Source organism: Rattus norvegicus, chromosome 17 (assembly GCF_036323735.1).
Source record: "Rattus norvegicus strain BN/NHsdMcwi chromosome 17, GRCr8, whole genome shotgun sequence".
Classification (NCBI taxonomy): domain Eukaryota; kingdom Metazoa; phylum Chordata; class Mammalia; order Rodentia; family Muridae; genus Rattus; species Rattus norvegicus.
In genome coordinates, this window is record NC_086035.1 from 15889815 (window position 1) to 15913389 (window position 23575).

At 45.5% G+C, this 23575-nt stretch overlaps 1 protein-coding gene across 3 annotated transcripts in view; it reads left to right on the top strand.

The window, feature by feature from the left end:
- The first annotated feature begins 336 nt into the window (after positions 1-336).
- Fam120a (family with sequence similarity 120 member A) overlaps positions 337-23575 on the top strand; it is a 91187-nt gene continuing 67948 nt past the window's right edge. The window contains exons 1-3 of one of the 3 annotated variants that reach the window (XM_063276151.1): positions 337-1306; positions 19312-19558; positions 23395-23477. In XM_063276151.1, coding sequence (XP_063132221.1) covers positions 833-1306; positions 19312-19558; positions 23395-23477 — 804 coding nt within the window. In that variant the 5' untranslated portion in view covers positions 337-832. Of the gene's footprint in view, positions 1307-11616; positions 11638-19311; positions 19559-23394; positions 23478-23575 lie in introns of those variants that run through there. The other 2 variants (NM_001191816.3, XM_063276150.1) reach the window with 2 other exon arrangements.

Here is a 23575-nt window from a genome sequence, read left to right on the forward strand (position 1 = left end):
TCGTTCAGGACGTTTGGTCCTGGCTCAGCATACCTACTGTCCGCACCTGGGTTTGGCGGGACTCTCGCAGCCCCAGTGGCCTTCTTAGGAGTCCCTGAGGCAGTCCACGTCCGCTCGTCTCCGGAGGGCGGCGCACCGCGGGGAGGCTTGCGGCTCTCTCGGACTCTCCTCAGCGGGGTTCCGACGCGAGGCCCTGAAAGTCCTGCCCCGGGAGCGACGCCATCTTGTCGCTGCCGTCCTTCTCCTCCTCTTCCTCCTCCTCTTCCTCAGCCGCTCGCGCTCCCAGGCTCCTGGCTTCCCCGCCCCGCCGCGGGACACACGCGGCGGAGGAGGGGCGCAAGCTGCCGGCCACGCCTCCTGGGCCCGCAGCCCTGCGCGGGGCGGAGCCGGCCTCGGAGGCCCGCGGCCTCGGGGCGCGGCCTGCACGGGCCCAGGCACCTCCCCGAGCCCGCCCGGCTGCGGCCCCCTAAGGGCCCGACAAGCCAAGCAGCGCTCCGCCTTCTCCGCCCCGCCGCCGCCCCGGGAGCCCGGCCGCGGCCCGGCGCCGCCTCTTCCGCCTCCCGCGTCCGCGCGGGCGGGCCCGACGTCAGCGCCGCCCCGCCCGGCCCAGCTTCGGCCTCGGCCTCGCAGCGCGGCGGCGGCGCAGGTCCCTCCCCAGACATGGCCCTGGGAGGCGGCAGCACATGGCGGCCGCGGCGGCCGTGAGCGCGCCCCCGGCCAGCCCCAGCCCGCCCTGAGGCTGCCCGCGCCCGCCGGCCGCGCCACGGCCCCGCCGCCCCCCGCCCCGCCGCCGCCGGCCCCGCCGCCCGCGCGCGCCCGCCTCGCCGCCGCCATGGGCGTGCAGGGCTTCCAGGACTACATCGAGAAGCACTGTCCGAGCGCCGTGGTGCCGGTGGAGCTGCAGAAGCTGGCCCGGGGCAGCCTGGTGGGCGGCGGGCGGCAGCGGCCCCCGCAGACCCCGCTTCGCCTGCTGGTGGATGCCGACAACTGCCTGCATCGCCTGTACGGTGGCTTCTACACCGACTGGGTGAGCGGCGGCCAGTGGAACCACATGCTCGGCTACCTGGCGGCTCTGGCCAAGGCCTGCTTCGGAGGCAACATCGAGCTCTTCGTCTTCTTCAACGGCGCGCTCGAGAAGGCCCGGCTGCACGAGTGGGTCAAGCGGCAGGGTAACGAGCGCCAGACAGCGCAGCAGATCGTCAGCCATGTCCAGAACAAGGGCACGCCACCGCCCAAGGTCTGGTTCCTGCCTCCGGTCTGCATGGCCCACTGCATCCGCCTGGCGCTCATCCGCTTCCACGTCAAGGTGCGGCTGGAGCCGGTTGGCTGGGGTCTCTTAGGGCTGGGTCTGGGGTCTCTTTGGGCCTGAGTCAGGGTCGGGCCTGGTGCCCTTTGGACTATGGTTCCCTTCGGGTTTGGGTCAGAGTTGGGTCTGGGGTCACTTGGACAGGAGTTACAGTTGGGCTCCAGGCCTCTTAGTGCTTGTGTTTGGGCTGGGCCTGAAATTGCTTGGGTAGCGATTGGAGTTAAGTCCGAGGTTCCTTCGGCCAGGGTTCGGGGCTTGGCCTAGGGTCTTTTTGGGCTTGGGTTTGGGTTAGACTTGGGGACGTCTCTTGGGCCGGTGTCAGCACTGAACTAGTTCCGGGAAGCCCAGCCTGACCCACAGTGAGACTTGGGTGCTCCTGCCCGTGGAAGGCCTCGGAGCAGGCCTCAGTGTCCCTCAGGGCCCCTCTTGAGACACAGCGTGTCACCATGCTCAGGCTTGCTGCAAGCTCGGCAGAGGGGGCCTGGAGCAAGATGGATGTCCGAGGCCTTTAGGCCTGGTGTGGTTGAAGTCTGTCCACACCATTCCTCCCTACTCTGGCCTGCTGTGGGCTCATAGATTTGTTCATGGGACACTCGAGGTTGGTGGACAGACCCTCACCCCAAGTGGGATTGGTGGTGTCATCTCCCACATCCTCCGTCTTTCCCCTCCTCTTGGAGGCAGGCAGGCTACCCACTGGCCTTAGCCTTAAGTGTATACCCATCTGTCAAAGTTAACCCGCCCTTTCCCAGCAACAGGTTTATCTGGGAAGTCTGTAGAATAAACGGGAGTAGATTGCCTGGGCCTTAGGCACAGGAAGCTGAAACAGCCTCCAAAGCTGTGGGAGAGGAGGAACCTTGCGTACAGACCGGTGCTGGCCTCTTAGTTCTGAAGGCAGGTACCCTGCTCCTCTACCTTTAAAAGTGTAGTGTTTGGAGAAATTGTCTACGGTAACATTTTGGCTTTAGATTTCAAGGTACTACTGTAAACTTGCTGAGATGGGCTCTTGTCAGTTCTGTGACTTTTAAAGTGGCTCCGGTCTGCATGTCTACTGTGAAGGTAGTAGTTCAGAACCGGGAAGAATTTGGGGGTCGTTTGGCATAGGCAGGGGCTTGTGAGAGCTGTTTTCCTGCTGCACAGGAAGTGTTCAGTGACCTTCAGCAGCCCTGATTGGTGGGGAAGGAGAGCTCCACATTGTCAGCCCTCTGCTGTCCCGTTGGCAGATGGTTCTGCAGCCAAAATTGGGCCAGAGAACTTAAGGGCCCGAGGTTGACTGAAAGCTGAGCACCTAACTGATCCTCAGCTTTGGTAGCTTGCATTTTCATGGTTTAAAAAAAAACAAAACAAAACCAAAAACCACTTATTTGGGTGCGGGGTACAGGGTGAGGCTGCTTCAGTTTTTAAGACTTGCCACACTGTCTTCCAGCTTGCCCTTTCTTTGGAAACTGAGCTTGAGTTAAAACTTTCAGCATGCCTCCCTCTTCCTGATCATCCCTGCTGGCAGTAGTGAGATGGTGGTAGTTAAGCCTAAAATGATTGCGGAAGTCCCACCCAGGATCCCGTTGCAATTGGTGAAGTTGTGTTTAAGTCTGTGGGTGGAGGCTGCTGGATGCTTGGTGATTGGCCCAGGAACATGGCAGATACACAGCGTGTCATTTCTCAGGGAGTTCGTGTGAGAGGCAGTGCGTGCCTCTCACTTTTTCTCTGTAGCCTGGGGCTCTTGGAGGGGGAAGTGAAGCTGTTTCTCTGTGATCTACCTCTAGTGGACAGCCTGAAAATGGTCCTGGTTTAATGTTGCTTAGTGATGGGAAGTAACATGTAAGACACAAAATGAGCCTTAGTACCTGCTTTTGCTAACTGCACAGGGCTGTAGTTTTACTCAGCTAAGTAAAACATTGAATATTACTTCAGATTAGCACCTCCTCTGTGCCTACCCTCCCCCGCCTTGTGTGTGCACACGTGCGTGCTCATTAGACAGTGTTGTCTTTCCTGCCTGCTCTCTCTCTCAGCCTTCTCTAGCCTTTGCAGATGCAATTCTGGCAATTCTAGCCGTCCATTTTCTCAACTCTGAGGAGAGGTGAAGAAGACGGTCTGCTGGAGGCAGGAGCTCCATTAATAGCAAAAAGTGGCACTGAGAGAAGAGGTGAAGCTGTAAAAAATAGCCAGAATTCTGGGAGCTATTTTAAAACAAGAAGCCAGTCCTGTGTACTTTGGTATCCCTGAGGGTAGTTCAGTTATTTATTCTAAAAAGGGTGATTTTGAGGGCCTGGGAGATGACTTAGTGGTTAACAGCATGCACTCTTGCAGAGGACCTGGATGATTCCCAGCACCCTCTGATACTTCAGTTCCAGGGCCTCTGAAGCCCTCTCTGACTTCCACAGGTACAGAGATGTGAATGTGGTACAAAACACATCAGCAGGCAGACCATTCAGACACATAAAACTAAAAGTAATTTTTAAAGTAATGATTGACTATACATGTTTAAAAGATATTTTTGAGTCATAAAAATTATCTTTGCTGGTCTCCGTTTAAGGGAGTGTATGTTTCTATATGTGTGTCTGTGTTGGATTTTTAAATGTTCTCTGGAGGCTCACAAATGCTCAGTGATGCACTATCACTATATATCTTCCAGAATGGGTGAGCAGCTGCAATTGGGTTGGTAGTTGTTTTATTTTATTTAGAATGTGTATGGGTGTTCTGCCTGCATTATGTCTGTGCACCTCTTTTGTGCCTGGTGCCTGGAAAGGTCAGCATAAGACATTGGATTTCCCAGAATCGGAGTTACACATGGTTGTGAGCTACCGTGTGGTTGCTGGGAATTGAACCCAGGTCCTCTGGAAGAGGTAGTGCTCTTCCGCTGAGCCAATGGGTGTCTTCTTAATGAAACTTTATCATATAAATACTGGCCTTCGGTCCTGAGAATTTTGTCCTGCATGTGTGAAGCCTAGGGCCCATGCCTGGCACTGCATCAACTGGACATAGTGGCACACACCTCTAAGTCTCAGTTCTTGGAAGGTAAAGGCAGGAGGATCAGAAGTTGAGAGTTATCCTTGCCTGCATAGCATGTTAGTGCCCAGCCTAGGCTTCATGAGACCCTGCCTTAGGCAAACAAAACAAAACAAAAATGAAGACCAAAAGACACCACCATCACCCAAAAACTAGCAGTTGTGGAGGTGTCTTGGTTGGTAATCCTGCTGTACAGCAAGAAGTTCTACCGTAGAACTCCAGCACCCAGAGAAAAAGCCGAGTACTGCACCGTGCAGCCCCAACCCCAGTCAGTGCTGGTGGGGTGGACATGGGAAGATGCCCGGGGCTTGCTGACCGGTAAGTTCATTGTGAAGACCCCCATTGTCAACCTCAGGCTTCCATACAACTTGTCCATATACACATGCACACACATGCTCCAAGCCAAGTTCCCAAAGTGTCAGGTGGTTGCCAAACTTCTGTTATGGTGATGATAACATTTAAAAATCAAAAGTATACCAAAGATAAGCTGAAATTTTTTACTATATGCAAACTACTACTTTTTTTTTAAAAAAAAAGATAAATAAGATACAAAGATTAAAAAAGGTAAAGATATTGACATGAACACCTATGCATATATTATGTTGTGTAAAAACATTTCTGTTACAAACATACTGAAGCTGTCTTTTTCACGTTTCCTGGCGTGAAATATTTTATTCATTCATTCATTCCTTCCTTGGCAATTTCATACGTGAAGCCGTTTGTGTTGGTCATCTCTATTTCCACCCCCCAGCCCCACTCCCCTACCTTTTCTGGTGTTTTATAAATTGGCAGAAAGTTATACTTTCTGTCATTTTTATTTAGAGTATATCTCTTTGATAGAGTACTAACTACATCTTAAAATTACATATACATTTATTTGGTAATGGTGGGGCATGTTTTGTCGTGGGGCACATGTGTAAGTCTGAGAACAATTGTTTTTTTTTCCCTGTGGGTCCCAGGGATAGAACTCAGGTTGTTGGACTTGTGCAGGCGCTTTTGCCTGCTGAGCTTCTCGCTGGCCCTAGCTGCAAGTCTCCTACAGGTAGTGAGTGCATCTCTGTGACATCAGGGTTGGCTTCTATTTGAGATAATTTTCTTGTGGACATTGCACAGCATTACTTTTAACATGGCATTTGCTGGTCACTGGGAGAGTGGCCTTTGTGTGCCTTGAGTCATGGTAACCTTTGAAGCCTCAGGGAGTGACTTGTGTTTATTTAAAATTCTTGGTGACATTCACTGGCACTGTCTAAACACTTCCCCTACTATCCTGGAGGTGTTGGTGTGAAAGTTTATCCTGAGGTTCCTCAGACCTCATCCTGAGTTCCTTCCAGTGAGGCTTTGCTAAATCAATGCTCTGGTTTGTGGACTCAGCGATTGTATGAAATGGTGTTCCTGTTTTCAGCCCAGCTAAGAAAACACACTTGCCTTTAGGGATGATGGCCTGTTCTTGGGAGTCAGTCGGCCTGGGTGTTTACTGGTCCTTGCTCCCAGTCACTCTGCCCCTCACTACTCTGTCTCACTGACCATTTTACATGCCAGCAGCAGGCTCTCCTGACTCAGTTAAAACTGGAGACTAGTAACCCTGCAAAGGGAAGGGCAGGCTAAAGTCGAAAGTCCAGTTTCAGTGTGAGCACTTTAAGGGTGTGCCTACAAAGGGCTCACGCCCTGGCCATTCTGATAGCAGTTTGTTTGCAGTTACAATAGGAGGAGGGTTTCTGTGTAGAAAAAAACCACACATCATTAGATCCAAAGAACTAAGAGCAATTCTCAGGGACCTTTAAGTAACTAGGAAGTACAGTTCAGAGTTTACTCAAACTGGTCACCCATTAAAAATAAATATTTTTCTCTAGTATGTCAGTTTTATAACTATAGTCCTGTGTTTAACATATCCAGGCAGCTTCTTGAAGCATACTTAAATGGAATTAGTGTGGCCTGTAGGCTGTATATATAGAAAGAAGCCTGTTGTTCTCAGCTACAAACCTGTACAGTGTGTGGCTGTAGTGAACACTGGAGGCAGTTTAATCAACTTAGAAAAGGTCCAGTAGAAAGCTAGACATAGTATAAGCTGACACTGAGATGTTCCAGGGTGTACAACTGCAGTTCGCCGTCTTCAAGGGTCAGTGTTTTATAAGCTAAAGCATATTTCATTTGTGTGTGATATATATTCATAGCTAGACGTCTTGAGTTTCTCCTGCCTTTTGATTATTATGAAAAACGAGTAGTGCTTCTATGCATATGGCATGCAGATAGATCTGAACCTCTGGTTTTATTTAAGTATGTACTCAGGAACAGAATAGCTAAGTCACTGACAGTTCCTTTAGCATATATGTACGTACACACACACACACACACACACACACACACACGCTCGCGCACACGCGCGCGCACACAGCTATACATATTGGTAGTGTTGGGGAATGCTTGCTAAGCAAGTTCTTTTTTTTTTCCGGAGCTGAGGACCAAACCCAGGGCCTTGCGCTTGCTAGGCAAGCGCTCTACCACTGAGCTAAATCCCCAGCCCCAAGCAAGTTCTTTTACTAAAGTACATTGTCATATACTTAATTCTTTCAGAATTGCTTTGTCACTGCTACAGTGGCTGCAAAAGCTATGTGATTTATGCCATCCTTATATTACTCATCATTAGTAATTTTTTTTTAAAAGATTTGTTCATTTTATTATATATATAAGTACACTGTAGCTGTCTTCAGATACACCAGAAGAGGGCATTGGATCTCTTTATAGATGGTTGTGAGCCACCATGTGGTTGCTGGGAATTGAACTCAGGACCTCTGGAAGAGCAGTCGGATGCTCTTAACCGCTGAGCCATCTCTCCAGCCCCATAGTAATTTTTAATGTGTAAAGAATATTTTTGTGTCTATACTTCTTTTTTGAGATAGGGTCTCTATTTAGTCCTAGCATGTCCTGGAACATGCTATGTAGCCTAGGCTGGTTTTGAACTCAGAGATCCATCTGCCTCTGTTGGGGTTAAAGGCTTGCAGCACCATACCTGTAGTTGTCTTTTTAATGTAATGGTCTGTAGTTTGCTCAACCTTTTCAGTTCATATCCCCTCTACCCCTTTTCTCTTTCTCTCCTCCTCCTCTTGTCTCCTTTTTTCTTTTCTCTCTCTTCAAGGATATCACTTTGTATAGCCCCTGTGGGCCTGGAGCTAACTGTGTAGCCCAGACTGGCCTCAAACTAATGGCAGCATTCCTACTTCAGCTTCCTGGGATTATAGACACGAGCCACCATGCATAGTGGCACGAAAGCCTTTTAGGACTGTGCATCTATATTGCCAGATGTTCAGATTTTTCAAGTAAACCAGAGACCCACATTTTATTTGAAATTATTCCACTTAAAAAATTTCAAGCCAAACCAAACAGGGCTGCTCTGGCCTGGACTCAGCCCTTGAATACCAGATCGTTATTATCCTTGCCGGAATCTCTTCCCTTTTCTGGAGTCCTATCTCCCCACCTGCACCCTTGAACTCTCCTCAGGGCTCAAAGCAATTTCTTGGGGTTGCTAAATTGTGCCTTTCCCTAAAGACCAAAGTCCCTGGGGCTTCCTTGTTGCACACTTTCTTTTTCCTGGTGTCCAGTATCAGCTTTTGTCAGGAGTGTCCCATCCACGTGCTCAGAATATCTGACGCCTGCCAAGCACTCACTGTGCCTTGTCTCCCTCCCCTGCTGATGAGTGGTCCCTCCTCTCCCACCAACCAGCCTTGTTCTCCACACCCTAACCAGCTGGCTTCCTAGTCTGCCTCTTGGCTTCTCATTCTGAATGAATTCTAATTTTATTGTTGCTGTCTCAGGGTGCAGGCCCGATAATTGCCAACCCCTTCAAAGCCTTTCTGGACATCTTCCAAACTCCCCTTGCTGCTACCATTCCTTTTCCCAGTCTCTAGCTTTACTTTATCCAGACAGCTTTGAGCCTCAAGACCACTCCCATCAGTCTCTGCTACTTCAGAGTCACCTGACCATTGTACCCCCAACCCATGCTGGTGCCACAGTCTCCCTCACCTCCTCATTCTTCCTCATTCCCGGTGTCCCTGACACAGAGGGCTACCACACAACTGCTTTGCAGGTTCTGAAACCAAACTATTGACTATTTACTGGCATTTAAGAAATGATATAGACCAGAATCTAGACATGTAAGCGATACTATGAACACTACTATTTCCTGACTGTCACACTGTGAGGGCGGTCTCAGAGAATGGCCTTAGGCTCCCAGAGTTATCCCAGGTTATTCATCTTGCCCACCACATCTTCAGGGAGGCCTCTGTCATGCTCAGGCTTGGAGTGAGCCATTAGAGTCCAACTCTGTTCAGACTTGTAGGCCCTTCTGCAACCCAGCCATTAGACCTTGCTTCATGATTCATACCCTCTCTGCCTTATTTATCTGTTTGGGTATTCATCCCATCTTTTCTTTTAGTTTCTATCCTATCCTTTGCTGAACTTTTACTCTCTTCAAAGCCTGTCTCAAATACCACCTTCCTTCCTTACTGAGATGTGTGTGTATCCATGCACATGCATTTGGAGGCCTGAGCAGGACTTTGGTTCTCTACTGTATCAGTGTCCACCTAATTGCTTAGACACTGGGTGTCTCACTGAACCACTAGTTTGTTTAGATTAGGCTAGGTTGGTTGTAACCAGGCTGTACGGAGCTACTAGTCTCTGCCCCTGCAGGCTGGGTTACAGATTCCTGTAACTGTGTGGGTGCTGGGGATTTGAACTCATTCAGGTCCTTATGCTTGCAGAACAAGTACTCCTACTCACTGAGCCAACTCCAGAGTTCCACTATTTGCTTTAAAATCAATCAGTCACACAAACAAACCAGGGTCTCCCGATGTTTAGCCCTGGTTGGCCTGGAGCTTTCAGAAACTCAGTTGCCTGTGTCTGTCCCTGGAGTGCTGGAGTTAAAGGTATATGCCACTATGCCAGGTCTTGTTTTTGCTTTTTTGAGACAGAGTTTTACTGTGTAGAGGTGTCTGGTCTATAACTTGCTATGTAGACCAGTTTGGCTCTGCCTCACAAGTGCTAGGATTAAAGGTTTGCACCACGACACCAATACTCACTTTTTAAAATTAAAACATTTACTGTATTTTATATAGCCATACACATTTTATTTTCTTTAAATATTTGGATCAATAACAGTTTATTAAAATGTCTTTTCTTATGCTCTCTTTTCTGTTTCCCAAGGGGCTTAATTCTTTCATTTTTTAAATTTTTACTTATTTTTCGTGTGTGGCTCACTTTCCTGCATATATGCATAGCTGTACCATGTGTGTGCCCAGTGCCTACAGAGGCTAATAGAGGGCATCCAATTTCCCCAGGACTGTAGTTAGAGATGGTTGTGAACTGCTGTGTGGGTGCTGGATAGGTATTGAACCCCTAGTCCTCTGGAAGAGCAGTGTTGGAGAAAGTCTTTCCTGTTAATGTGTAGAACTTTTTTGATGCCATAAAATGATGTATTTGTGAAGACTTGGGAGTTCTTAGCTAGAGTTGAGGGATGAGGTAGTTAGCAGTGTCATCAGAGCCCCTGGGGCAGAGGGTATTAACTGGGTGGAGATCAGGATGCTGTCAAGGTTCTGTAGTGCCCAGAACAACTTCCTGCAGCAGAGTCAGATAATCCCAAATACCAGTAGTGCCAAGACAGGAACCCTGATGCCACCAAATCCAAGGGTCCAAGGGTTCTAAGTTGTAGGGCCTTTAGGGCTTTGTATATCAGGAGGAGAATTCAGAAATACAGCTTGAGTCTCTAAAATATGTATATGTATATGTAGGTATGTGTGTACACACACACACACACACACACACACACACACACACACACATCCTATTTTCTCCATTACTCTTATTAGACTACATTACTCTTCATTTTAGTTTACTGAAATTTATACTAATGGAAAGAAACTAACGTGTGTGTGTGTGTGTGTGTGTGTGTGTGTGTGTGTGTGTGTATCTGACCTCAGTATGCAATCAAACTATAGGAGTAAATGTCAAAAGACTGTATATGAAGAGAATTTTTGAATAATTAGGCTATTTTCCAGTGGATCTGTAGACAGAATTCCAAAACAACAACAACAAGAACAACAGAAACCCAACCAACCAAAACCCCAGAGCATTAAACATATAAATCAACCATGACTGGAGCTAACCATGTCACTGTGGTTAAGAGTACGTGCTGTTCATGCAGAGGGCCCGAGTTCTGGTCCTAGCACCCACATCTAGCAGCCCACAGCTGCCTGTAACTCCAGCTCCAGGGGAGTGTGGCACCCTCTGTCCTCACTCATAACTAGACGTACATGTACACATAAATAAATAAATAATGGTAAAAATACTATAAGAAAGAAACCAACCATCCTGGCGGTAGTGGCACATGTCTTTAACCTCAGCACTGGGAGGCGGAAGCATGTGGATCTCTGTGAGGTTGAGGCCAGCCTGAACTGCAGAGTGAGTTCCAGGACAGCCAAGGCTACTAAACTTGGTTGACAAACTAAACCAAACCAAACTGAACCAGAGTTAACATACAATGTTTTAAAACTCCCCAGATATCTGTATAACTTACTGTTTATTTTGCTCTTACTTATTTCCTCCCTGTGGAAAGTAGCTTCTGTGAGGGCCTTGCCTGTCACCCAGCTACCAGAACCAGAACACTCCCTGGCTTTCTGCAGTTGTCCAGACTGTGCTGAGTGCACACACCCAGCACTGCCGCTCCCTCCCTCAGGGCTGCGAGGGGAAGTAGAACTTTTCCAGCTCAGAGTCAGAGTTAATTCTAAAGGTGACTGGCTGCCTGAGCTGGCCCAGCCACCTGGCGCCTGGGTTTACCTTGCAGTAATCCTGTTATGTCTTAACTGGGGTATGCTGTGTTGAGGAGGCCGGGGAATGGGCTTTGCTCTCTCGCTGCAGCACTTTGGTTCCGCATCCTGGGGAAGTGTGGGCTAAACTGCTTTTGAGAGAAGGCATCCATTTGTGCTCTGGCCATTTGCTATTTTGCTGTTATCTCAGGAAAAAACAAAACAAGCCCCCAAACACCAAACTACTGTCCACTGTCCTGGGAGAGGGGACAGCCATGCTGTTGTCACTTTCCAGTTGGTGCGGTGCAGTGACGGGGGCTCCAGCCAAAGGCCAGCCCTTGAGTCAGTCCACTGTGCTCTTTGTCCTTGTAACCAGAGCCCATTCATGAAGGTCAGGGCGGGCCTGCCTAGACAGCTGGGGGTCGGGGCTCTCTAGACTGCCCAGAGCCTTGCTCGCTGCCGCACCGCAGGACTGCAGACACTGCTCCAGGGAATCGTGTCAATCTAAAATTCTTCTTCTCTGAACTCTGAAAAGTAAGATTTTGGCATTTCACATTTTGGATGAATTTTAAATTTTATCACTTATTTATTTAGATATAAGATATTGCTATGTTATAATTTACACTTTATGTGGGTGTCACTGTGCCTAGGTTAGGCTGATTTAACAAAATAATCTTTAAGTTTTAGCTGAGTCATTTGGAAGTTACTGTGGTAGCCTATTTTAAATAGAATTCATTCGATAGTACTGTGGACACCTCTTTATCAGTTCTGTAACTTTTTCTTTTTCAAAAATATAAAATTTAACTTGCATTTCCTTTATGGTATATACTCCTTTTTTTTTTTTTTTTTTTTTTTTTTAAGAAGTGAAGGAAACAAGGCAAACTTATTGCCAAATAAGCATTGAGTCATACATAACAACCTGCTAAAGAAACTGGAAAGGGAAATAAAAACAATACCCTTTGGTAACTGGGAAAAGGCATAACATACATGTGTAATGTTGTATCCACAGGAAAAATAAAACTTGTATTATTTTTAAAGATTTATTCATTTATTATATATAAGTACACTGTAGCTGTCTTCAGATACACCAGAAGAGGGCATCGGATCTCTTTACAGATGGTTGTGAGCCACCATGTGGTTGCTGGGAACTGAACTAAGGACCTCTGGAAGAGTAGACGGGTGCTCTTAACTGCTGAGCCATCTCTCCAGCCCTATTTTTTTTTTTTATTAAATAAGAAGTTATATCTTAGACTTAAGTGCTTATGCCTTCTAAGAATATCAGGAATCAGGGTGATACCTTATTATTATTACAATTGTAGTATGATATGTATATATACATATATATTATATAATTTTTAATTTGCCACCTTATGCATTGTTTGCATATATTTGTGTGTAGTGTGTATGCCTGTGTGAGCATGTGTGTGAGCATGTGTGTGTGCATGTGTGTATGCTTGTGTGAGCATGTGTGTGAGCATGTGTGTGAGCATGTGTGTGAGCATGTATATGAGCATGTGTGTGTGCATGTGTGTATGCTTGTGTGAGCATGTGTGTGAGCATGTGTGTGTGCATGTGTGTATGCTTGTGTGAGCATGTGTGTGAGCATGTGTGTGTGCATGTGTGTGTGCATGTGGAGGCCGGAGGTTCGTGTTGAGTGCCATCCTTCACTGATCTCTTCCTTGTTGAGGCTCTGGGCTCTCTCAGTTGAACTTGGGCTGAGGATTCCATTAGACTAGCTTGCTCCAGGAATGTCATCTGCACCTTCTGAAGGCCGGGATTATAGATGGGCACCATGCCCACCCCACGTGCCATGGGTGCAGCTTTACCTGCTGAGCCAGCGCCCCAACCCCTATGCTGGGGTTTGGGGGAGCTGCTGTACTGTTCTCCACCCTGGCTATGCCACTTTCCATTCTTAACCCCACACATGGGTTCTGGCTTTCCCACTCGCTTTCCTGTGCTTCTTACCGTCTGTTTTAATGTTCTTACTTTGTTTTTGAATAGTATCACCCCACTGAACGTGGTTACTTGTTTCTGTTTCCCGACTGCTTGCCAAAGTTGTGAATCTCTCCTTTCTACTCCTTTTATTCAAAAGAAACACTGCTTGCTGTGCTGGAGTTCTAGGCCAACTCAGATGTTTCCATTGCTTGTGAGACCATTGCTCTCCATTCTTATGGAATAAAGGAGGCATGTAAGATATGCCTAGTCAGCTGTGAGTGTAGCCTCCCCTCAGGAGAAATCGGAATGAATGCTATTGTAGTTAAATCTCCCCTTTAAAGTCAGAAACAATAGCCCACCTCACCAGAGTGGAATGCTCGATGGTGGGGCTCTGGTTTGTGAGTTGGACTAGAGCTGGAACAGAAGCTGGGGTGAGCTTCAGCACCTAATACTTGATTGGACTTCCGTGGGTATAAGTCAAGGCCTGTTATTGTTTTGTTTTTTAAACAGAAGAATTCAGGTTCATCTACATCCTCGTATGACCAGGATAACTTGTATCTTCTCAGATGGCCGGAGGATGGGTACATTATCCTCTGAGCTATTGCAAAAGCATTCTGAGAAAACTTCTACACTGTTATTTCTCTATGACATATCCTGGTTTACTTAAAGTGAAATACCTCACATTTCAGGTGTTTGCTGTCTGAAATGATTCTGAGTGGGTCACGTGATGTGTCTAATCATCCCAGCTTCCCTATGATGAACACAGAAGTACACACATGTTCAGTAGGCAGTTTCCCCACATGGTTATTAGCAGGGACATGAAACAACCTCCTAGAACAGCTTTCACTAGATCTTAGGAGTGAGTGCAGTCTTCCTCCAGGGTTATCCCCTTGGCTGCTTTTCACAGCAGTTAAGGTAATTATTATACTCGCTGGCTAATCCTGGACACTTTTTTTTTTTTAAATATTAAAGGCAGGTTTATTGGGAAGCTGCTTTCAGGGGAGTTCACTGGCCCCCAAGGATTGAAGCCAGGGTAGTCTCCGTGGTGAGGACTGGGGAAGAGGAGGAAGAGAGAGGGCTCATGCAGAGAGAAGAGAAGGAAAGAGAGAGAGAGCAATCTTGGAAACTTTAAAACATTGCTCTATGAAGTTAGCTTTGATTTATTAGCCTCTCTTTTATATGTGTGTGGATATTTGTTTGTGCACCACTTGTGTGCCTGGTGCCATGGGAGCCAGAAGAGGGGATTGGATTCCCTAGCTGCCGTGTGAGTACTAGGAACCATACTCTGGTTATCTGGAAGAGCAGCCATGATCTTAACTCTGATCCATCTCTATAACTTCTTATTGTTTTTTGTTTTAAATGTGACATTTAGAACCACATAGTCTGGGTGGCGCTGGTGCACACCTTTTATCCCAACACTCCAGAGGAAGAGGTAGATGGATCTCTGTGAGTTTGAGGCCAGCCTGGTCTACAGAGAGTTCTAGGACAGCCAGGACTACACACAGAAACTCTATCTCGAAAAACCAAACCAAACCACCACTACCATCCCCCAAATCCAAAATATTGACGTTAAGAAGATTAACTCTGAGTTCTGTAGTAAGTTGATAGTGGAATAAAAATAAGCATTCTAGACTAAGTAAAAGGTACTTCCTTGGGAGTGAAGATGGCCACTTTGTTGCCACCGAAGTTTTCAGCACTAGCTCTACCTGTCCTGTTTCCGGGGAGGGGTTATAGTTCCCACCTGCTGTCTCAGGCAGGCCCTGTGTGGGTCACTGGGTTTGTGCCCAGCTGGAGCTGTAAAAGCTTGTTCTTTTGAGTGTGTACAGGAGTTTGGGAGTTTCACTTCCTTGATCAGAAGAAGCTTGCATTTGGTCTCCATGGCTTCCGGCTTGAGATTTCCAGCTCAAATCCAAGTCTGATCCACTTTAGTGAGAGATGGGTTTTACTTTCTTTGTGTGCTCTCTTAAGTAGTTGTGAAGGCTTAGTTCTTTTGTTTATGTTTTCTGGAAGTTAGCAATAACAATCTTCTCAACATCACATCTCATAGGATTCTCATTTAAATTTTTTTTGCATATTATTTTTTTAAGAAAAGGCCCTGTTATGTAACCCAGACCGTCCTGGAACTTGCCCTTGCCTTGGCACACTGAGTGCTGAGATTACAGACATGTGCCCCACTTTGACCATGGACACTTCTTCTTTTTCCATGTTGGGGTTTGAATCTAGAGAAGGGTTTCTCAACCTTTCACAGGGGTCACCTCAGACTATCAGAAAACACAGATTTATATTACAGTTCATAACAGTAGCAAAATTGCATTTATGAAGTAGCCACAAAAATAATGTTATGGTTGTGGGTCACACACATGAGGGTCCCAGCAGAAGGAAGGTTGAGAGCCACTGCTCTGGTCTCATGCTTGTTAGGTAAGGACTCTACCATAGGCTTCACCTCCATCACAGGGTTATTTACTTACATGTATGTCTGCTTCTCCTGTTTGCAGAGTGAGCTCTCCTAACCACTGGGTCATCTCTCTAGCCTCAGGCTTCGTAGCTTTTACTTCTAAAACTGAAATTAACAAATTTATGATGCTATAGAAATATAAATTTCATTGTATTATTCCCCGGCTTACTCATGGAAAAGTAGAAGCAAAAGAAAAGGGAAAAGTAATGGAGCCCTGATTACCAGAGGAGGATGGGCTATAATTGTTTGTCCTACTCTGACTCCCCAGCACTGAAGCTTTCATGCTTGATATGTGTGTTTACATGTATGTGCATTTGTGTACATGTGTGTGTGAATGTGTGAGCACACGTGCATGTGCTCATGTACGGGTGTGCATGTGGAGGTCACTGTTCCGCGTGTTTCTCTCTACCTTGTTTTTTTGAGGCAGGGTCTCACTAGCGTTGCTGGCCGTGAGCTCCCAGGTACCCCTGGCTCTTCCCCCCAGGGTTGGGGTCCCAGAACTTTTTTTTACATAGATTTGGGAGATCCCAGCTTAGGTTCTTATGCCTATATGACAGGTACATCACCTGAGCCATCTCCAGAGATCCTAATTTAAAATTTAATGTAATTTATTCATTTGAGACAGTATCTTATGTAGCTGGCCTTAATCTCTTGGTCTTCCAGCTGCCACTTTCCAAGTGCTGGGGTCACACTGGGCACCACCATGTCCGGCTCCTTCATTTGTAGTGTTGGATGGTTGACCGCCTACCGTGTTGCACTCTCTGTCTTATTCCCTCTCAGACCCCCACTTTGTGCTGTTTGCCCTGGGATCACATCCATGGCGGGGCCTTTTATCCACTATCCTTTGCTTAAAGCTTCACAACTTGTTTACTGTGCCACTGTAAACATTCATCCTTACCTAGCTTCTTCCTTCCTTCCTTCCTTCCTTCCTTCCTTCCTTCCTTCCTTCCTTCCTTCCTGGTTAAGGGCTGGAAGCAGGTTAGTGCTGGGCGAGGGCCTCACATGTGTAACACCCTGATCTATTCCAGCGCTAGTACAAAAAAGGAAAAAAGTCTCATTAGAAACACAATCTCTGGTCTTCTCTCTGCTGTAGACTTTGGGGTGATTCTTACATTTTGTGGATTTGTCTCTACAGAGGACAAGGACCTCTGCTTACACATGCGTCTTTGTTTTAGAGAAGGCTTGCTGCCTGGTACCCTGGGGGAACTGAGAATGAGAAATGGCCTAGCCCTTGACTTCTCATAGTTGAATTCTTGAGTTACAGATTAGTGATGTACTCTAGTAGTGACAGCAGCCACAATGGCTGTGGAAGATGTGTGAGCAGCTGCTGTGGAAGGAAGGAGGGGTGACTGCCATGGATGGGTTGCTTTGATGGTGGGACTGTTCTTTTTTGTTTTGGTCGTGCCATGATGGACTCAGGGCCTTACACATGTTACGCCCTCACCCAGCCACTAACTAACCTGCTTCCTAGTTCTTAACCAGGCTTTCTTAGATTTGTTTACCCTTGCCCAACCCTCTGTCCCAGCTATCTCAGAAAGTTGTGATACACATTCTTTGGGGTCTTTTCTTTTCAGTCTGTTTCTACAGACATAATTTTGCACAGCTGTAATTATATTGTGTTCTAAAATGGTTTAATGTTTTAATGAAATTCTCCTCAAGTTTTTCTGTAGAGCATTGCAGCGACTTTCCCTTTTCATGTTTAGCTTTCTCCTGTAGAAGTCACTGTTTCTTTTTATGATCCTAATGATTTTTATTTGGTGGATTAGCTGTTTCCTGGAGTGGTTACTAGTCAGAGAACATGGAGGTTTTACAGCTTTTAAAATATATTGCTTACCACTTTTACAACGCTCACAGCATTATTTGAAAGCTGACAAGTTAGGCCTGACCCCTGATGACCTTCCACTTTCTGGCTCCTGATCCTAGGGGGAGTGGTCAGGGCCACTTCCTGGTCTTAGAATTTGCCTCAGATCAGCTTGGGCGCGGCGTTAGAAACCTACCTAGAGGACGAAAACTTTTCATTCCTTAGGAGAAATTCTTTTTGACATACTTAACTGCCTTAGGGACTGCATAGCCTGGGAAGTTCAGAGAGTGACTTAATCAGGACTTGAGACTCACCATCCTGGTCCCTAACCTTGGAGGGAGAATCTGCTCTCAGTTTTTGGGAGCTAGGGTGCTGCTCTGAATCCAGACAACAGGGACTGCTCAGACACAGTGTTCCATTTTCTGCCCTTATGTGCCTGTAGCCACAAGTGGCCACCTGTCTGCCCTGGGAGTCCTGTAGAGAGGGACAACTGGTGACTCTGTGTTCCCTTTTACTGTAGAACCTCTCAGGAGGGGATGTCTGGAAAACAACCAGTGAATTCTAATTTAACAGTACTTTAAAATTTCTATGAAAGAATTATTTGATTAAAGAATTTGGGACTAGACTAAGATTACCATTTCTGGATGAGATTAATTTTAGAAAAACATTTCAGCTACTTTTCTGTTTTAGCTGGTATATTCTTAGATTTAAGGATGAGGTAAATTTCTCTTATTCTAAGGAATAGAGTATTACTTGATTAATTGTAGTTTTACTTTTTCTTATAATGTATAATGCCATATTACATTTTCCCCAAGAGAATTCAAAAGGTTCTTTTTTTCCTTTAACTACTATCATTAACAGTTTGCTTTGCCTCTTGATGAATTTTAATTACAACTGATATTTCAGCAAGACCTGGAAACCACTTTCCAGGTGCTGTAGGATAGCTGCTGGTCACCTGATCATTGGCTGCTGGGACTTAATTTTACATTTAATTTAATCTAAAATTTTACCAGTTATATCCACACACTAGATTGTAGTTCTAGAAATTTCAGTTTATTTCTCTTCTAAGTCTCTGGAGATTTAACTTAGTCCCCTAGTTTAATGTAAATTCTAGTCTTTAAAACACCTTCATCCATCGTAGACACAAATAACTATAGAATTTTAGTTAGAATTTGAAAATTAACAAGGGAAATCAGTAGGTTGGGATTTGAAGTATTATTCCTTACTTAAAATTTAGAAAATGATGTAGACTTCAGTGTTAACATTTCAGAGCAGTTTTCAGTGCTTGTGTGTGGGGATGTGTCTGGGACTGCAGTGACTCCGGAGGACCTCTTAGGTGTATCTACCTCTGGGGTGTATCTTGCTGCCTGCCCCTCTGTGAGTTTTCAGGCTCGTTGTTGTGTATGTTTCATGGTGGGGATGCAAAGTAGAAATGTGTGGGCTCTTCTCTTCACAAACATGACAGTTAGCTTAGATTGAGTCCAAGTGGTCGTCCCGACTTTGCTTCCAGAGGGGCAGTTATCTTTAGGGCAGCTCTGTGTACCTGAGGGCCCCCTGTGCTGAGTCCCTGAGGAGTGTAGACCTAGGAGACCTTTATTGAAAGGAAAAGTGTGGTGTTGCTTCCCAGCACTTGTGGAGAGGGTGTCTCCCTCTGTCTTATGCTTCCCACTTACCTTCTCCTCCTTTATCTTAGCCCTCCTTCCCTTTCTTTCAAAATCCTGTTGCAGGGACCAATCAGGTCTGCTTGTTTGCAAGCAGGGTTGACTTTGGAATTGTCATGAGTGGAGAATTTGTAATCTAGATGGGATGGTAAGTTACTGACAGATAATTTAGTTCAGTTCATCTCTGGATCCCTTGTGAGCGGTGTTGTTACATGCTTGGTCCTGGCACTTTTCGATCATTTGGATAATGTTCATATCAGTAGCTCTTTGATGATGTCAAGTACATCTGCCTGTTGAACCTGCTGCTGCAGTTAGAGCCTGCATCTGATGGCATTTCCTTCCTTTTTTATGTGTAGGTTGCACAGAGCATTGAGGATCATCATCAAGAAGTGATTGGCTTCTGCAGAGAGAATGGTTTCCATGGCTTGGTGGCGTATGACTCTGATTATGCACTGTGCAACATCCCCTACTACTTCAGTGCCCATGCCCTGAAACTGAGCCGCAATGGGAAGAGTCTCACCACAAGCCAATATCTGATGCACGAGGTTGCCAAGCAACTGGACCTGAACCCAAACCGTTTTCCTATTTTTGCTGCTCTGTTAGGTAGGTGGAGTGGTGTGAAAACTGTTTTGTAAGGGAGCTGTACATAAGCATCCTGACGTATCTTTTGAAGAGTTTTCTTCCTGGATGCTGTGGTGTTGTGTCAGAGTGAAAGAATGGCTCTTCAATTGCATTCTATTGTTTGCTTTTTTGTTTGTTTGTTTTTTGTCTGCTGGTAACGAATTGTTCTTGTTTCTAGTTTCTAGCATGTTTATATGTTGCTCATATGTTCTTCAGTCCAGGCTGGAGACTTACTCTGTGATAGACTCAACATCTTAGAGAAAGAACATTCTGAATCACAAATCCTAGCACATGCCTCCTGTGATATTAGTGATTAACCTGGTATCAAAAATTGTTTATAATATAGAAAATATGTGCCTAGCATGGTGACACAAGCCTCTAATCCCAGCATGAAGGAAGCTGAGGCAGGAGGATCACCACATCCAGGCCAGCTTCTGATATGTAGCAAGTTCAAAGCCATTCTGAGCTACCCAGTGAGCTGCCGTGTCTCATAAACAAATGTGCTCAAGAGATGACTCAACAGTTCTGATGTAGAGGACCCGAGTTCAGTTCCCAGCACCCATGCTGGGTGGCTTGTCTCTCCAAGTATCTGCACACATGTGCACATATTTCCATGAGGAAACATACATATATGCATGTGATTGGCAGTAGAGTGAGTCTTGGATTAGAACGGTGGCTCAGAGGTTAAGAACATTTACTGCTCTTACAGAGGATCCCACCCCTGTTTGGTTCCTAGAATCTTATGGTGGGTCACAGCTATGGATGCATAGCTTCAGTTCTAGGGGATCTAGTGCCCTAAATGTGTGGGCATCAGGCACACAAGTGTGTGGTACACATGTATACTTAGACACATACAAAACACTTACATATACACATACAAAAAAAATAAGGCTACAATTAGAAAGATTTTTGCCAGGCAGTGGTGGTGGACACCTTTAATCCTAGCACTTGGGGAGGCAGAAGTAGGCAGATATATGAATTTTAGGCTAGCCTGGTCTACAGAGTAAGTTCTAGTACAGCCAGGGCTACGTGAGAGAAACCCTTTCTCAAAAAAACAAATATATATATATATATTTTTTTCCATATTCCTAAAGGGACCTCCCCTCCCCCCCCCCAAAAAAAAACCAAAACCACCACTCCAAACAACATCAGTAACAAACCCAACAAGTCTTAACCACAGAGAAAGTCCACCACAGGACAAAAGCATTGTTCTGATTTCCTTCCCTTGGCAGGGTAGATGCTACTATAGAAGAAAACAACTCCCTTTTCATTTTGTTTTGAGCTGGAGTCTTACATAGCCCAGGTTGGCTTCCAGTCACCATGTAGTTGAGGAGGGTGAGCTTGGATTCAGGCCTTCACATCTCTGCTCCATAGGTTGTATGTGTATGACATCACACCCAGCAGAAAAACAACTCCTTTAAAACAAAACAAACTCTTGTGAAAATCCATGAAAAATCATTTGCTTTACCCAGAAAGGATAGGTTTTATGTCCTAGCTTCCATGACTTAACTGTTCTCGAGACGTCACACGTCTGTGTCTGCCCTTTACTTTGCTCTAGCCTTCCATAGTTCCTTTCCTGTCCACTTACCCTTTCTATCTGCCTGTGTCAAGCTACTGTAAAGCCCAGCTCTAACTTTTGAGTCCAACTGCAAGTGTTCAGTTTTTGGAGTGAAGTTTTCCTACGGCGTACCTCCTCGCCTCCCTATTTCAGAGACTCAGGGCCCTTTGGGAACCTACATGGTCTCTAGCAGAGTTAATGTGCTTCCTATGGAGTTAGCCCATCTAGGAAATCCATTAGACTGAGTTATTTTTGAAATTCCTGTCTATCAGGAAGGCAGGTGTATATAGGTCAGAAGTCAGTTGGATGACATTCCTTAGGGACAACTGTTCACTTTGCTGTTGTGGCTGTTGTTGTCTTCTTTTGTTTTGAGAATAGGGTTTCTTACTGGGATGTGGAGCTCACCAGGAAGCATAGGCCAGCTGGTTAATGAGCCCTAAGGAGGATCCATTTATCTCTGGCGTGAACATACACACACACACACACACACACACACACACACACACACACACACACGCACACGCACACGCATACACACACGATTCATGCTGGGGTTATGAAGGATGTGCCATTACACATATTTTCAGAAGTTAAAATTATTTGTTTCTGATGCTAAAAGTATGTTGAGCTGGACACACACACTCAGAATTTGGAAGGCTGAGTCAGGAAGATTGGGAATTTGGAGCTGGCATGGGTGACATTGGTCCAGGCCAGTGGACTATAGAGCATGTCAAGAACCTATTTTATTACAAAAATTGGTAGGTAGGTAGGTGGCACATTGTATAGATGATTCCATGTTTACTCAAGTACTAAGCAAAATGTCTTTTTGGCTAGATTTTGAAGTATGGATGAGTACTTAATTTTCCCTTTGAGAAACACTGACTATATTTCTTAGGAGTAATATCAATCATACTTTTCTAGATACTTATTAGAAAATTTTGAAATAAGTGAAGAAAAAAATTCCACTGTAATATTTTGGCGAGGCGTGTATCCCCACTACCCAGGAGGATGAGGCAATATGATCATAATTTATGTCCTGTTAGGCAACTTAGTAAGACTGCCGTAAAACAAAAAAGTAAAAGGGGATAGGGCACAGCTCAGTAGTAGAGTAATATTAGCCCTATGCTCAATTTCTAGTAGTTAAAAAGCTTTCCAGTTAATTTGAGGTATAGAGTCTAGCCTATTGAATTAATAGGTAAATTATTGTAAGATTTATTTTTGACTTTGTTATAATTTCATCATCTTTAAAGCTATTTTCCTTTTTTTGTAATGAAAATACAGTTATTTAAATTTTTATTGTAGGGAAGTTGAATAGACTATACATTTAAATGTCTGACTTAAGTGTTTTTTTTTTTTTTTTTTTTTTTGCAAAGTCCATTACTGATACTGGAATTAGCTTCATATTTTAGGTTGAATCTTTAAAATAAATCTCTGACACTTCATATTTCACAGTTAAATTCTGTGCAGTCCACTAACATTACTAAGTGGCATGAACCCAACTGGGACGTACCTGTGCTGTTCTGGACTTCCTGGGGCTCTATACTGTGTGTTGGGCTAATGTGCTGTAGGCAGTGTTGTGAATGATTGCACTTTGTGCTATTGTCTGTTAGCAGGTGGATAATGAATCTGATGTTTTAATGTGGAAATGATTAAACCATGATGCAGTATCAGAGTTACTTAGAAAATAACTACTTTTGAATTTCATCTAGAGTGCTAACACCCTGTAGGTGTTAGTGTTTCAGGCTCTCAAGCCCTGCTGTGAGGGGCTCTTTGAGTTCTAGAGGCAGGACAGACAGATACTGTGTGGTCTGTGTTCTGCCATGGTACTGTGTATGGTGATTCATGCTGTAATACAGTTGTCATTTCATCTTCTTAAGGAAGATTTTATAACTGCAGACTCCAGATCTGCCTGTGTAACTAACTGTCAGATAATTTTGGACCACAGGTGTTTCAGGAACACATAAAAAGTTAGGTCTGGTTCCAGTGGGACCTCCCACGATCCGTAGAGTGACTTTGCATACTGCTGGGAAGTTGTTTATGTGTATAGTATCGTGAAGTCCTTAGTGCGAATGACGTCCAGACTGAGAACTCACTTGGTGCTGGCGTCAGCTCTGTGGAGCCTGCTGTGTGTATTGTTCATGGTACAGTGTGAAGAAATGGTCGGTGTCCGCTTGGAGGCTGAATGTGAGTTATGTACATGGTGTAGAAGTTTCCGGTGTCACTGATAATGACGACTCTTACATCTACATTTATATTCTAGGAAATCACATACTACCTGACGAGGATCTGGCTTCCTTTCATTGGAGTTTACTTGGTCCAGAGCATCCGCTCGCCTCACTGAAGGTACAGACCCAGCTTCATTTCCAGCTTTTGACCCACCCATGTGACTGCTATTGCTGCTCCTACAGTACCTTAAGGACTTTACTGAAGAAGGGGGCATG